Below are 16,842 nucleotides of genomic sequence, written 5' to 3'. Positions count from 1 at the left end.
TTGTCATGGATCTCCAGGTGAGAAGTCTCTCAGTAGAAGATCAGTCTGATTCCCATGCAGCAGAGAAATCTCCACTCAGCGCCAGACAGAGCCCCGAGCATCAAGAGACCCATCAGGGCAATGAGGGAGGTGCTCCCTTGATAGGTAAGGATGAATGCTTGGAGGTTGTGTGTTTTTCTTTGTGTGAAAGAAGAAGAGGGCCAGTGTATTCTTTTGATTTTACCCTTTTTGGATTGGGTGGATTGGGGGCATACTCTTTAGTTCTTTATGTACTTCATCCTGCCACGGTGGCCAATCTCTCAAACGTGGGCAAGTATGTCTCTGGATCATCCTCTGGTCCCATCTTCTGCCTGCGAATGGGAGCTGGCCCGGCTACCCAGGCATTTTTGAAATACCCACCTGTCTCTATTGGTTTTCCATTCCCACTTCCCTCCTCTTTCTTCATTACTTGTTTTAGTAACATTTTATGTTGTTTGGTTAGTATTTCCATTAATAGGTTCTGGGCATACCACCCTCCTCCAAGGACCCTTCCCACGTGGGTAAAGCTATACCGTCCATTCTAAAGGATCCAGCTCTCCCAATTGAATTTCTATCCCTGTTGGAACTGGTCCTAGAAGAGACATTTCTCCTCTCTCTGAACCTTTATTTTCCCTGAGAAATACATAAGGTTTTGGCCTATTTTCCACAGCATGCCTTTGATCTACCTTGCCCTCACTCTCTTGTTTTTCTTTTTCCAGCTTCTTTTTCTCTTCCTCTACTGGTGCTAAACTTGCTAATGACCCACAACTTTCTCCTATTCCTGCTTTTTCCTCCCATTCCTCCATCACTAAGAGACTCTCAGCTATTGGTTGTTTCTCTCCTGCCCTTCTCCTCTCTTCTCCTTCCATGTTTTGGACCGGTGCCAACTTCATATTTTGAATTCCTTTATTTAAAACACTTGGTTCTCTGTTGATCTCTTCCATCTGAAGAAAAAGGAGAGAACAGCTCACTTTCCCGTTTAATTTCTTCAAACGATCCTTGTTCACAGATGCTCACAGCCATCTTCCTCATCACCTTCTCCTCAGTACAACTCCCTGTGAGGGAGATCAGGCTGAGAGATGCTCAGTGGCTCCGTGTCACCCTGTAGGTTTTATGGTTCAGTGGAGAGCAGGATGGGATCATCTGAGTCCTTGTCTCCCACACCGTAATGCAGTGGGTCCAGAATGTTTTGTCATCACAACTTCTATCTCCTTCACCATCATCCAGCACTTTTTAAACAAACAAACCAAAATTTGTAATTTAAAATCAAAATATGTGCAAAAGCCATTTCTTTTATTTTCTTTTTTCTTTTGCTTTCCTGTCTTGTATGTTTTTGATCACAAAAAGGAAAATTTAATGAAAGATATAGGCATCCTTCAGTCTCCTGAGACTATGGTAACATGCTCTGAATAGAGGACTTGAAACAGTGTCTAGTGTGGCTGAGAAGGCCAATTCGAGAGGGACAATCCCTTCCACACTGAAGACAGATACAATATCTCCCCTGCCCAGCTCCCTGGTTTTGCTGGCTTCGGGACTGCCTCTTTCCCTTGGCCTGCTGGATGGGTGTCTCTTCAAATTTGGAGAGGTCCCTCTGAGGCGATTTCCCTGCACTAATTCTCCGTACAAGAGATCTTTTTGAATCCGACAGTCAGCCATTCTCACGACATGCCCAAGCCAACGTAGATGTCGCTGTTTCAGTAATGTATACATGCTGAATATTCCAGCTCGTTCTAGGACTGCTCTGTTTGGAACTTTGTCCTGCCAGGTGATGCCAAAAATCCATCGGAGGCTGTTTCAGTACCCAGCTTGCTGGGGGGGCAATGTGTAGCCTGTGTAATTAAAAATTGTAAACCGCCCGGAGAGTGCTTGTAGCGCTATGGGGCGGTATATAAGTCAAACAAACAAACAAACAAACAAACAAACAAACAAAAAAATAAATAAATAAATAAATAAATAATGTATAAACGCTAAAAATTCCAGCTCATTCTAGGACTACTGTATTTGGAGCTGATACCAAAAATGCATCAGAGACAACACATATGGAACATGTTACTGAAAGTAGTGATAGAAATAAAACACAAAATACCTTCCACCTTTTGGAGAATTTAGCCGAATAATTAGAAGGAATGTAGAATCATGGGACGGTCAATCAAGAGGAAGCATCAGTTGCACATAAACTTTGGAATGGGAAGAGAGAAACAAGGAATACCCCACCAGGTTTTCCATTAATTTTGGGGAATGTTGAGATAAACCTGTAAGGCGTAAATTTACTCCGTTGTTTTGTATTGAAAAAAAGTGTGGAAAAAGTTTGGTGCTATGTGCAGTCACCAGACTGCTTTGAATCCTTTGGAATACATAAATAAAATATGATCCAATACAGAAGAAATTCCGAGTTTTTGTTTTGATAAGTGTTGGAGAAAATTCTTTCTTCAGTTTTTTTTTTCGTGAGCCTTGTTAGGCCTTTTGGCGTTTTATTCTCACACACTTTCGTGATGGGGCACATCTTTTAGTACGGGAACCAGGGCTCTTTATTTAGAGAGCATTTCTAGGATTATGATGTTACTCTAAGAGAAGCTTATGCGACTGGTTTTCTTCCCCCTTTGTCTCCCACAGGGCTTGAAAGGAAGCCAGCCAGAAGTATTCCTTCATCTGTTCCTTCCAATGGAGTCAAACCAGATCAGGTACGTAGAAGACATTTAAAGGGCACTTTCTCTATCTGAATCCCTGTGTAACCATTTGAGCCCTCAATGAGTCTGGCCATTTCTTTTTAAGGAAAGGCTCCAAGCCATAGCTTTCTGGTAAAATATAGCCGTCACTGTGCAGGGAATAGGGCTTCACATTTATCTAGCTGTTGCCAATGGGGAAGAATTTTGTTTCTCTTCCATTTTAAAAACTGGTCGAAGATCTGAGATGTTAAGAGGTTTTTCACAATGAAACAAGGGGGCAGCAGGAGTTATTTCCCTGTTCCCTCAATCTGAATCGATCTCTCTCCCTCTGTTTTCTTCTGGGAGAGTTTAAGGAGGATTATGAGGAGCTGTGCTGGATCAAAAGGATGGCCAACATGTAGGCCTTTCACTCCAGTCGTTCCCCAGCGACTCAGATTCATAGGCCTCTGTTCCTGGAAGGGAGCTCGTGGCCAAGGTGGAATAGCAGCTTTTGGTCAACTTGTCCTCCAGTGGTAAGGCTGTAAAAGTCATTCATGAATTAGAAACAATAAGAGATCCAGTCACGTCTCTTTAATCGTTCTCTCACCTTTAGCTGTCAGGATATGAAATTTTGAATGTATAGGGTCTTTAACTGATTCAGGGTGTTGCAGAAAATGCAGTCCTGAAAATCTGCACTGTATTACTGTATCTTCAGAATGAGGTTTAAAGAACAATTTATGCAAAGTCCCTGCATACCAATTACCCAGCTCCCCGGCCGAGTCTGGAAGCAAGGTCACCGAACAAGAACATGGCCTTATAAAAGAATCCCTTTCATGCTTGGAAGTCCTACACGAAAGTAAACAATTGAGCAACATCTTGATTGTTCGGTAAATCAGCCCACCTATAATTTAGGCCCACAGCATTTCCCTACCTATTAAAATTGGACCTAGGTCACTCACATTCAATGTAACTTATTTTAGTAACTTTTAGCCAAAATAATAACACTCTTCATCCTGGTGGCAGCTTACCAGAATCTGTTTTTCATGAATTGTATTTTACAGAAGTTGTAAAAGCAATAGATATTTCTACTAAAAATAATTTTCATAGTGAGTCAAGACCCTGTATGTTACTGCTCTGCAGAAGGGAATACTGGCAGTAGTTTATAAATAATGGACAAAAAGATAATGCTATAAATGGAAGCTAGGGGAAAAAACATGGAGCCGGGAGCCATAGATTACCAGAGAAGATGGTAATTTGGGAGAAAACTCTGCTGGGGGTGGGGGGTCAGACTCTTTCTTATATACTGACGTGAGTTTGAAATTGCTTATTCTATACTCTATTAATTACATAGTCTACTCTAAGATACGTACATAGATGTGGTTTGTGAGATTTTTCTACATTATTTAATATATTTTGTAGTACTTTTTAAATCAAGTATTTGTAATACCTTAGCTGCAGTTTTATTCTTACGATGTAAACCAGGCTTGTCCAACCCGCGGCCCAAGGGCCGCATGCGGCCCAGGTCAGCTCATAATGCGGCCCAATGCAATTTTTTATTTTTAAAGAAATTCCAAAGTTTTAAGTTACACTGCCGGCGCTTGTAGCTGGAATGTGGCCAGGGCATGTTACAACAGTACAGGGGGAGAGAGGGAAGGAAGGAAGGAGCAGGAGGGGAGGAGAGAGGGGGGCTGTGTGACTCCATTGTGCCATCCCCGTCAACAGGTAGACCCCCTCCCGGCCCCATAAAGCCGCCGGAGTTGAAGCTGGCAGTCTCTGCTGTCTGAGATCGCAGCTGCTGGTAAGCGCGCTTGGAGCGGGACTGTGGAGGAAAGCTAGGGCTGCCCCCCATGCGGCCCATACCAAATATATGTGCGGCCCAAACCAAATGTATGTGCGGCCCAAACCAAATTTTCATCTTCTAATGTGGCCCAGTGAAGGTGAAAGGTTGGACATCCCTGATTGTAAACCATCATATTAAGTTTTGTTAGAATACTTATTTATATTTTCTATGCATTTTAAAAAAGGATATCTGGGAGAAGGGAGTAACTGGTACAGGGTGCAAAAGATTCCTCTAGTCTATAGGTTCCCCAAGGTGGTCTATAAGGAACCCCCAGGGGTCAGTTTAGACTTGCAGGGGGTCCACGTCAGAGAAAAAAAAACTGGGGATGCACGAGATGTAAATGGGGGGGTCTACTTGAGGCGATCCCATTAGCCACATCATAATTCATATTTAGGCGATCTGTAATTACACCAAGCACAGATTCTGTTTACATAATATTTCATAATTAGGCACTATATACTCTCTGTATTGTGGTGTGCTACATTCATATGTAAGTTCGTAAAAGTATTGGTAAAATTTTATGGTAACCGTGGGTGTATTGCAAATAGGATTGACGATATTAGGTAGGCAGGGGGTCTATAGAAATCAAATAAGTCGGCAAGTGGTCCACGGGAACCTATGCTCTAGTCCTTTGGTCTTAGTCTTTTGGGGATCAATGCCAGCTGTGAGGAACACAGGCTTCTGATATTTTCCCTTGAAGTCTATAAAGTTCTGTAGGATTCTCGGAGCATCAGACACGTTGTGCTGAGCTTATCTTTACGAAACCAATGAGGGAAACTTCATTTCTTTTTTCATTTGTAGGTTCCAGTGGCCTTTGAGGAGGTGGCCGTGTCCTTCACCCAGGAGGAGTGGGCGCTGCTGGATCCTGACCAGAGGGCCCTCCACCAGGAGGTCATGGAGGAGAACTGGCAAACGGTCTCCTCTCTCGGTAAGGCCCCCTCTTTCCCCATCTGATGCTAATAAACTCAGGTGTTACGAATGCAGTAAGGAGCAGTTACAGTGATGGCAATTATAACACTCCTGTGTGGCACTGATGTCCAACTAATACTAGCCACTGTGGGGTCTGTAATGCTGGACTGGGCAATAGGAAACCCTCCAAACGTATTGGGCTCCAGCTCCCATCAGTTTAGCAACTTTGGGAAGCTGGAATTATGGTGAGAATATTCATTCATAACACAATTGTGGGGGCATTCATGACCAAGCTACCTGCTGATGGCAGGATGATTTAGTAAGCTCACTCCCAAGGACAGGCACTTTTAGGGACATGCAGTATTTTATATTTGCTTGTTTGTAATTATTTTGCTTGTTTGTAATTATTTTAACTGAATTTTAAAAAGAAGTTCTGGTTTAGTCTTAGAAGTACAGACTAAAACAGACACCTCCCAGCCCTGTTTTAGATTAGCTAAAAGTGAATGTTAATATATAAAAAGGAGAACTGAGAATGCTATGTTCCTTCTTTTCTTTTCTTTTTTACCCCCAGTTGAATGGGAAATATGTCAGAAATACAAAGTCCAGAAAGTAGAAATGCAAACCTGCTGAGTTACAGAAACTGTGTCTGCTTCTCTGGGTACTGGCTGGTACCTGGAGAAAGAGGTGGTATAGTGGGGCTATACCTTTATTGAAACATACGAAAACGCCAGAAGAATGAACAAGTTTTAAAGTTCTCTGGAATTCTTCATTGTTTACATACCACTCAGAACTGTTTTGGTGTTGTTTAGTCATTACGTCGTGTCTGACTCTTTGTGACCCCCATGGACCAGAGCACGCCAGGCCCTCCTCTCTTCCACTGCCTCCCGGAGTTGGGTCGAATTCATGTTGGTCACTTCGATGACACTGTCCAACCATTTCATCCTTTAACTTCTCTTGCTTTCACACTTTCCTAACATCTGGGTTTTTTCCAGGGAGTCTTCCCTTCTCATGAGATGGCCAAAGTATTGGAGCCTCAGCTTCAGGATCTGTCCTTCCAGTGAGCACTCAGGGTTGATTTCCTTCAAAATGGATAGGTTGTTCTCATTGCAATGGACTCTCAAGCGTCTCCTCCAGCACCACAATTCAAAAGCATCAATTCTTCAATGGTCAGCCTTCTTTATCATCCAGCTCTCACATCGTTACTGGAAAAACCATAGCTTTTACTATGTGGACCTTTGTCGGCAAGGTGATGTCTCTGCTTTTTAAGATGCTTTCTAGGATTGTCATCACTTTCCTCCCAGGAAGCAGGTGTCTTTTAATTCCGTGGCTGCTGTCACCATCTGCAGTGATCATGGAGCCCAAGAAAGTAAATATCTTCCCCTTCTATTTGCCAGGAGGTGATGGGACGAATTGCTATGATCTTAGTTTTTTTTATGTTGAACTTCAGACCATTTTTTGCGCTCTCCTCTTTCACCCTCATTAAGAGGTTCTTGAATTCCTCCTCATTTTCTTCCACCATATTCTCATCTTCTGCATATCTGAGGTTGTTGATTTTTCTTCCAGCAATCTTAATTCCACCTTGGGATTCCTCCACTTCAGCCTTTCACATGATGTAATTGCATAACCAGGGAGAGAATATACAGCCTTGTCATACTCCTTTCCCAATATTGAACCAATCAGTTGTTCTATATCCGGTTCTAACTGTTGCTTCATGTCCCACATAGAGATTTCTCAGTAGATAGATAAGGTGCTCAGGCACTCCCATTACTTTAAGGATTCGTCATAGTTTGCTGTGGTCCATACAGTCAAAGGCTTTTGCGTACTCAATGAAGCAGAAGTAGATGTGTTTCTGGAACTCTCTGGCTTTCTCCATCATCCAGTCACAGTGCATGTTAGCAATTTGGTCTCTGTTTCCTCTGCCCCTTCAAAATCCAGCTTCTACTTCTGGGAGTTCTCGGTCCACATACTGCTGAAGCCTACCTTGTAGATTTATGAGCATAACCTTGCTAGCGTGTGAAATGAGTTCAAATGTTGGAGCATTCTTTGTCACTGCCCTTCTTTGCGATTGAGATGTAGACTCATCTTTTCCAATCCTCAGGCCATTGCTGAGTTTTCCAAACTTGCTGGCATATTAACAGTGTGATCTTTTAAGAGTGTTTGTGATGACCAGCTTGTTCTCTTGCCAAAACTCTATTAGCCTTTGCCCTCCTTCATTTTGAACTCCAAGGCCAAACTTTCCTGTTGTTCCTTTTATCTTTTGACTCCCTACTTTAGAATTTCAGTCGCCTATAGTTAGAAGCACATCTTTCTATTGTGTTAGTTCTAGAAGGTGTTGTAGGTCTTCATAGAATTTTAATTTGAGGGAAATCTAAAGTCAACAATGAAACGGGAAGACAGCCCTACTAGCCTCTCCTGCTGTGATGGGTTGCTGCGCTCCACCCTCGTGTCACATGGGCACATTTGTTCCTCTGGTCGGCATCCTTCTTAAAGTGCGGTGTCCAGACACAGTGCTCTAGATGACACCTAACCAGTCTTGAATGGGGGGGGGGTAGAAAATCATGGGTTTTGTTAATCCTAAAACAGCTTTTTTCCCCCAGATTGAACCAACAGTGATGTTCAGCTCGTGATCTATGACAATTCCAGGGTCCTTCTCACTCATCCTAACTTTTCCATGACTGATGCTTCCTGTGCTATGTCTGTTCTCCTCTCAGCATCCTCCTCCACTGCTTTCTCTTGCTGTTCTTCCACCTTCATGGCGCAGTGGTTAAACTGCTGTACTGCAGCTAAAACTGTGCTCACAACCTGGGGTTCAAATCCCAGGTAGCCGGCTCAAGGTTGACTCAGGCTTCTATCCTTCCAAGGTCGGTAAAATGAGTACCCAGCTCGCTGGGGGGGGGTATATAAGCAGCACGCTTTGCTTTTTGCTTTGCTTCATTGCCCCTGCCATGAATGCTGCTGCTGCTCCAGAGGTCTGTCAATAGTGCTCTTCATCTTCGCTTCTACCTTTAAGCCGAGCCTCTCGCTTCTCCAGTGCTCACTTTTCCTTCCAAAAGCCCAATCGTTTTGCACTTGCTGCATGTGTATGCTTTTTCTTTCTCTGCCACAAAGACAGACATTGCACACATGTTGCAGGTCACCACTGCTGAAGAGTCTCTTCTCTCCAAAGTCAGTGTTACCTTGTGGCTTTCATCTGTTTGTATCTGAAGACGTTTTCCTTTGTTTTGTTTGTCATAAAGGCTGCTTGGAAAGCCACTAATAAAAAATTATAAATAGAAGCAATACATTATTTTAAAGTACAGTGGTGCCTCGCTTAACGAGCACACCATAGAACGACGAATCCGCATAGCGAGGACCTTTTTGCAATCGCAAATGCGATCGCATACCAATGGCCCCTATGGCCGAAAATTGCTTTGCGAAGATCGGTAAGCGTTTCGCTTACCGATCTTTGCAAAACGAAGCCGCGGATCAGCTGTTCGGCGGCTCCAAAATGGCCGCCGGAAGCCCCGAAATGGCAGCGCGCAGCGTTTTTGCGCCCTCCCCTCGCTTACCGAGGGCGTTTAAATGTCTGCCGGCCATAGGAAAACTTTGCTGAACGGTGAGTTTTGGAGCCTATTGGAACGCATTAAACTAAGTTTAATGCATTCCAATGGCTTTCCCCGTTCCGTTCAGCGATGTTTTCACATAGCGAGGGTTAATCCGGAACGGATTAACCTCGCTATGCAAGGCACCACTGTATTAAAAAATTATTAGGGGTCTCCTATTTGGCTTCCCCTGATGAACTCCCCATGAAACTACTGTTTACTCTCCCTGTTGCACATTCCAAGGGTCCACTGTCAGTTTTATGCCTCTGCTGTGCTCATTTAGGAGTCTGCAAACTGAAGAGTATAATGTAGTCACCTAGTGCCCCTGAAGAAAAGTACAAGTATAGAGTAGATTTGTCTCTCTCTACAGTTCAGTCATTTCTGTATTTATCCTTCTTTACAGATTGCTTGAGGGAGAAAATTAGGTGTCCCAAATATGGAAAGAATTTTATGCACAAATTAGAGCTTGCCAGACAACAGAAGACCGACACAGAAGGACAGAGTTGTCTTCAGGAGAAGTCATACACATGCCTTCTTTGTAGAAAACATTTTGCCACAAAGGTAGCGCTGATGCGTCACAAAAGGATCCACACTGCAAAAAAACAGTTCATAGATGAAGTGTCTGGGAATTGTCAGTTACCCTTTGTGAGACATAAGAATTTCCACACAGGACAGAAAGCCTACAAATGCGAAGAGCGTGGGAAGTCCTTTGGTTCAAATTCACAGCTTGTGAACCATGACAGAGTCCACACAAGAGAGAAACTGTACAAATGCCAGGAATTTGGGAAACATTCTACTCATAAGTCACAGCTTGTGAAGCCTAAGAAAGTAGACACAGGGGAGAACCGATACAAATGTGAAGAATGTGGGAAATGTTTTACTCACAGATCACTGCTTGTAAAGCATGAGACAATCCACACAGGAGAGACACTGTTCAAATGCCAGGTGTGTCGGAAATATTTTGCTCGAAAATCACAATATCTGACTCATAAGAAAGTCCACACAGGAGAGAGACAATACAACTGTGAGGAATGTGGGAAATGTTTCGCTCGAAAATCACACCTTATGATTCATAGGAGAGTCCACACAGGAGAGAAACCATACAAATGTGAAGAATGTGGGAAATGTTTTGCTCAGAAATCACATCTTATATGGCATAAGAGTGTCCACACAGGAGAGAAACCTTACAAATGCCTTGACTGTTGGAAATGTTTTGCTTGGAACTCAGACCTTTTGAAGCATAAGAGAGTCCACACAGGAGAGAAACCATACAAATGCCTTGAGTGTGGGAAATGTTTTGCTTGGAATTCACAGCTTGTGAAACATAACATTGTCCATACAGGAGAGAATCCATACAAATGTAAGGAGTGTGAAAAATCTTTTCCTTGGAATTCACAACTTTTCAGGCATAAGAGAGTCCACACAGGAGAGAAAGCATACAAATGTGAAGAATGTGGGAAATATTTTGCTCACAGTTCATCACTTGTGAGACATAAGAAAGTTCACACAGGAGAGAAACCACACAAATGCCACGAGTGTAGGAAATGTTTTGCTCGAAAATCACACCTTCTGAGACATAAAAAAGTTCACACAGGAGAGAAACCACACAAATGCCAGCAGTGTGGAAAATGTTTTGCTAGGAATTCACAAATTATGAGACACCAGAGAGTCTGTGTAGAGTAGAAAAACGTACAAATGCCGGGAGGGTGGAAATTTTTAGCTCAGAATTTACATTAGCATGGGAAATGTTTTGTTAATGGTTCATATTCCACATATTGTGTGCCACCAGAAACTCAATAAAGGAGAGGAACCACATAAATAAGTGTGCAAATGTTTTGTTTACCATTAAGAGAGTTCAGGTAATCCAGTACAATGGATTTTAAAAAAAAGAGACAGCAAGGTGTGTTGCATATATAGCGCCCCATCGTTAATTATACAGGCTACACATTGCCCCCACAGCAAGCTGGGTAGTCATTTTACCAACTTTGGAAGGATAAAAGGCTGACTTATCCTTTAGCTGCTACCTGGAATGGAAGAACCCTGGGTTGTGACCACAGTTTTGGCTGTAGTGCAGCAATTTAAGCACTGCATCACAGGTTTTGTGCTAATGGGACACACTGTCAGTTTCTGGCCTAAATACAATGGGAGCAGCATGTTAGTGTCTCCTGCCTCTTGCCAGGAGTGGTGAGCGGATCTCTACTCCAGAGTCTCACACAGAATTGTGTACGGAGGGAAAGGAGGGAGGAATTGTGAGGAACGCCTCTTTTGGAGCAAAGAATGACCCTATGGATTCTGGGCAGAGTCTGATATTTCTTTTTCTGCCTGAGGGGAAAACGTCCCATGAAACCTATGGCTTTTTGACCTTAGAGCACTGTGTTGTCTTTGCCAATGTTAAATGTTGGATGAAATACACTCCACAACAGGTTTTGGTGAGCAGCAATGCCAGGATGCCCAGGGGACATATTCCAGTCATCAGAAGGTTGACTCCATACTGGAAAAGAATGAGATTTTGAGTAGATTCAGGAAATCCATAAAGACCACGTTGAACTCTAACATCTAAACCCTCAGTTCATTAGAATTGCAGTGGGAATAGAAAATAACTCACATCACATTCAGGATAAGGTTTTTCTATCTCCTGATGCAAAGCATGACTGCTAAATAGTCAGAATTGGCCTCTGCTTTGAATACTTCGGCACTGGTGTCTTGTTGAATGAACCTATTCGACTTTCAGAGAAATCTAAACCCAAAATGGCTGTTGGTGAACTGGAAAGAATGTGAATCTCTTAAGAGTTGCGCAAAAGAAGGAATTATCGGCCAGAATCCTCTTGGTGAGTTATGCTCAAGTTAAGAGTAAAGATGTGAATTGCAGCCGTGAATCATCAGCAGTTACCGGTTTGCCATTTTAATCTCTGAATAGTCCTCAGTTCATGCAGCTGGCTGTACAGAGAGGTATCCCAGCTACTCACTTGGTAATTAGTAGCAATTTGCTGCAATTTATTATTATTATTATTATTATTATTATTATTATTATTATTATTATTATTATTATTATTATTATTATTATTATTATTATTATTATTATTATTATTATTATTATTATTATTATTATTATTAATTAATTAATTAATTAATTAATTAATAATTAATAATTAATAATTAATAATTGTAATCATATCCCACCTATGTAGTCATTTCGACCACTCTAGGCGGCTTACAACATAAAACATAACAAGTTCAAGAAAAATTTATAACAATTAATTAATTAATTGATTTTGCAAGGGGCAAATACAAAATAAATCAAATAAAGAGGGAAAAAAGGAAAGAGGACAGGAATTAACTGGAAGGGAAGGCCTGCCTATACATCCACGTTTTTAGTTGGTTCTTAAAAGTACCCAGCGAGGGTGCAGTGTGAATCTCCGGAGGTAGATTATTCCAGAGGCGAGGAGCCACCGCCGAGAAGGCCCGGTTTCTAGTTCTTTCCTTCCGGGCCTCCCTCGGCGTCAGGCTCCTCAGCCTCACCTCCTGGCTCGCGTGGGTGACACGGGTAGAGCTAGTTGGGAGTAAGAGTTCCGCCAAGTATCGAGGTCCTAAACCGTTTAGGGCTTTATGTAAGCATTAACACTTTGAAGTCAATGCGGAAACGGATGGGCAGCCAGTGCAGCATGGCCAGAGTAGGAGAGATATGTTGATATTTTCTTATTCCAGTAAGGAGTCTGGCCGCCGCATTCTGCACCACCTGAAGTTTCCGCAAAGGAAGCCCCACGTAGAGCGTGTTACAGTAGTCTAATTTAGAAATTACGAGCGCATGTACTAAGGTAGTGAGCGCCCCCGTGTCTAGGTAAGGTCGCAGCCGGGCAATCCGCCAAAGGTGGAAATAGGCGGTGCGGACTACCGACGCCACTTGCGTTTCCATGATGAGCATCGGGTCCAGGTGTACCCCCAGGCTGCGGACCCCACTCTTCGCGGCCAGGGCCACCCCCCCAAACATGAGGGAGTTTCCGAAGCCACCATCCACAGGGTCACCCACCCTCAGAACTTCCGTCTTGGCCGGGTTCAGCTTCAGCCCGTTCTCCTGCATCCATTTCTGTACGTCCCCCAGCAGCGCTGGCGGGACAGGACGGCATCACCTGCAGTTGGTGAAAAGGAAATGTAGAGCTGGGTGTCATGAGCATATTGATGACACGATGTTCCACACCCCCTGATGACCCCACCCAGCAGCCTCATATAGATATTAAACAACATTGGGAAAATGATCGACCCCTGTGGAACCCCACAATTGAGACTCCACGGGGCCGAAATACTCTCCCCAAGCTGCACTCTCTGGGGGCGGTCCTCCAAGAAGGAATGGAGCCAGGCCAGAGCCAAGCCACCGATACCCAACTCAGAGAGCCTCCCCGGGAGGCTACCGTGGTCGACGGTATCGAAGGTCGCCGAGATGTCGAGGAGGACCAACAAAGATATTTTACCGCTGTCGGCCTCCCTCAACAAGTCATCGTACAGGGTGACCAGTGCCGTCTCTGTACCGTGGCATGGCCTGAAGCCCGACTGAAAAGGATCCAGGGCATCTGTTTCATCCAGATGTGCCTGAAGCTGGTCAGCCACCACCCTCTCGACCACTTTGCTCATGAAAGAAATATTGGCAACGGGCCTATAATTGCCAATTTCGTCCGCCACCAAATTAGGTTTCTTTCTTATGGGCCTAATGAGTGTCTCCTTGAGGACAGAGGGAAATTTGCCCTCAAGGAAAGACCCATTTATTATTGCAGTGGCCCATTCTGTTGTTATCGGCCTGGCTGCTTTGATTAGCCAGGCAGGGCAAGGGTCCAAGGAGGTGGTGGTGGCTCGACAGCGGTCAAGCACCCTGGCCACAGAATCAGGCGTGACAGGCTGAAAGGAGTCAAGGGTTACCAGGCAAGATGGAGCGCTGGACATCTCTGCTCGACTCACTGTGTTCAAAAAAGGAGAGAGGTCCCATCGGATGGCCTCCACTTTAGATTTTAAAAAGGCTGCAAACTGGTCAGGTGAAAAACTAGGGGGAGGCCTATCATCCGGACAAGTTCCAGATAGGTTGCGTACTATACGGAATAACTCCGCCTGCTGGTTGGACGCTTCGCTTATCCGGTTAGCGAAGTAAGTTCGACAAGCAGCCTTTACCTTAGACGGGTAAAGGTTAGTTGCGACCCTGACAGCTATCCTATTATAATCCGTCGGGTTCTTCCTCCACCTACGCTCTAGCCTTCTCCTATGTCGCTTCAGCGCTCGAAGCTCCTGGTTAAACCAGGCCGCTGGACGAGCTCTACGACGGAGAGGGCGTTTAGGCGCGATCGTGTCTATAGCCCTGGTTGCGAAGGTGGACCAGCTATCAACCAGAGTGTTGACAGGAGCGCTAGCCAGGTCCGCCGTGACCCCTCTCATGACGTCCTGGAATCCAGCCGGATCCAGTTGCTTTCGGGGGCGGACCATAGAAATAGGTCCCTGCTCCCTGCGAGGGGGGAGAGCGACTGTGAGGTTACATTTTATTAAGTGGTGAAAAATATAAAAATTTATATTTTTCTTATTAAACTCATAATATAAAATTAGACACAACTAACTAAAAAGAAGAACAAAACCTGCAAAAATCACGCAATAATTCAGAAAGTGCCCACCCTGGGATCTTCTAGAAATAAAATACTTTTTTTCCTTACTGACAGTCTCATTTTCACATTCACTTTAATATTCTTTTATCCCATCTATTCCTCCACACCTTGATACTTCTCTCTTCTCCCAAATTGTATTCCCATAATGTTTGAAGTACATCTTGTTGATTCTCTGCTTCTATTCACATTGTATAAATTCTGCTTGTTATCGCTTTCATTATCTTATTTGTAGCTACCTTTTCTTTTAGTTCTAAAATTTATTGGAAGAACCGTACGTTTCCCATACCTTGATCCCATTGCTCTTAGTTAATGAAGTTCAGCCACAATCTTCATTCCAATCCTAATGCTAATATTTGGTCTCTTTTAATCATATTTTCCAAACTTAACACAATAAATTCCTTCTTCCTTAATAATGAACTAATCCTCTAAATTCTCTCTCTCAGCATTGAAGGGACAGGGAGGAAAATTTCCAGGGAGTTTGGGGGCCATCGGGGGTGGAAGTGGTGGAATGGCCAGTCTCTAGTGCATGAGTGGGTTTATATTTTCTTAGTCATTCCTGACCGCTGGACCCTCAAGGCCTTCCAGGTCTATATTCACAACCAAAGGGTGTTCCCCTGTACGGATTTCTACTGGCTCCTCCACCCATTGTGGCACTCAAGATACCCACCAAGCGTTAGGTCTTTTTCGTCCAGAATTAGGCCACTCCGGGTCTCATGTGCCACAGAGACGCAGACACACACACAGAGAGAGAGAGAGAGAGAGAGAGAGGTGGGACATGCACAAGTGCACTTATGTTTGGCCATAGACCGTCACAGGCAACAAGTCTTGACGCGTGGTATCAGATGAACAGAAGATGTCACAGAGTAGCGGTAGTAGAGATAACCAAAAGATCTTCCCTGAGATGATGAAGACGCCAAGCACCAGAGTACTGTTGATAGCAGATATTGTATTATTTACAGAATACAGTGGTGCCCCGCTTAACGAGTGCACCGTTTAACGATTAATCCGCATACCGATGCGGATTTTGCGATCGTTTTTGCGATCGCATTACGATGTTGCCTATGGGGAAAAATTGCTTTGCGATTTTTCCCCATAGGCAACCATTTTCCCCCATCTGACCGGCGGGAGCCTCTGAAGGACCGCTCCCGCCGCTCAGCTGAGGGAAAATGTCGGCAGTGGCCTCGGAAGGACCCCAAAGCCACCGCCCGACTGCCGACATTTTGCCTTCCCAGCTCTCAAAGGGCCCCCCTCCGACATTGGAGAGAACGCCTTTGAGAGCTCGGAAGACTCTCAGCGGCAGCGGAGGCAGGGTAGGGTAGATCCGGAAGGCTTCCAGGCAAAGCACTGGAAGCCCTCCGGAACACACACACCCTGCCGCCGCTGCTTGAAGTCGCCCCGCGCTGCCTATCCCAGTCATGCTAGCATGACTGGGATAGGCAGCGCGGGTCGGCTCCCGGCGGCTGGGGCAGGGTAGGGGGGTCCGGACACCCCCCACCCTGCCGCCGCCGCTTGGATCTGCGCCGCGCTGCCTATCCCAGTCATGCTAGCATGACTGGGATAGGCGGTGCGGGTCGGCTCGCCGCTTGGATCTGCCCCACGCTGCCTATCCCAGTCATGCTAGCATGACTGGGATAGGCGGCGCGGGTCGGCTCCCGGCGGCTGGGGCAGGGTAGGGGGGGTCCGGACACCCCCCCACCCTGCCGCCGCCGTCGCCGCTTGGAAGTTTTCACATAGCGAAGGTTAATCCGGAACGGATTAACCTCACTATGCAAGGCACCACTGTATACAGGTATATTTACAGCCAAGTCTTTGTTCTCAGTTCCAAAGTAATGCACAACAGTTTCCACAGAGTTTAGTGCATATATAAGATTCAATGTCCAGAAAATAAGTTCAGTAGTCGTATACCGTACGTTCCATCCAAATAGCCAGAGTTCCTCTTCAATACCAAGCACGTAGACACAGCTTCCTCCAGGATTCTCCAGCACAGGAACACAACAACTCTTCTCCATGAACACACCAACCAGCATCACCACCAACAACTCACAACAACCCACAGATTGTGTGTGCTTGTGCTGCTAGTTTTATCCCATGGATAACCAATCCTATGATTGCATTCACAGCTGTTCCCATTACCTCAGCTGTATACATTCAAGCTTTGCTTCTCTTTACAATACTGATCCTGACAATACTTATTGTCATGTACAAACCTGGAT

At 44.6% G+C, this 16,842-nt stretch overlaps 1 protein-coding gene across 2 annotated transcripts in view; it reads left to right on the top strand.

Moving 5' to 3' along the window:
- The window catches only part of LOC140703993 (uncharacterized), a 28,907-nt gene extending 16,789 nt beyond the window's left edge, over positions 1–12,118 (top strand). The window contains exons 2-5 of one of the 2 annotated variants that reach the window (XM_078388140.1): positions 18–144; positions 2,632–2,699; positions 5,305–5,431; positions 9,397–12,117. In XM_078388140.1, coding sequence (XP_078244266.1) covers positions 18–144; positions 2,632–2,699; positions 5,305–5,431; positions 9,397–10,676 — 1,602 coding nt within the window. In that variant the 3' untranslated portion in view covers positions 10,677–12,117. Of the gene's footprint in view, positions 1–17; positions 145–2,631; positions 2,700–5,304; positions 5,432–9,396 lie in introns of both variants that reach the window. The other variant, XM_078388141.1, reaches the window with a different exon arrangement.
- Positions 12,119–16,842: the final 4,724 nt, after the last annotated feature.

Source organism: Pogona vitticeps, chromosome 2, assembly GCF_051106095.1.
Source record: "Pogona vitticeps strain Pit_001003342236 chromosome 2, PviZW2.1, whole genome shotgun sequence".
Classification (NCBI taxonomy): Eukaryota; Metazoa; Chordata; class Lepidosauria; order Squamata; family Agamidae; genus Pogona; species Pogona vitticeps.
This window is presented reverse-complemented; position numbering and strand designations above follow the sequence as displayed.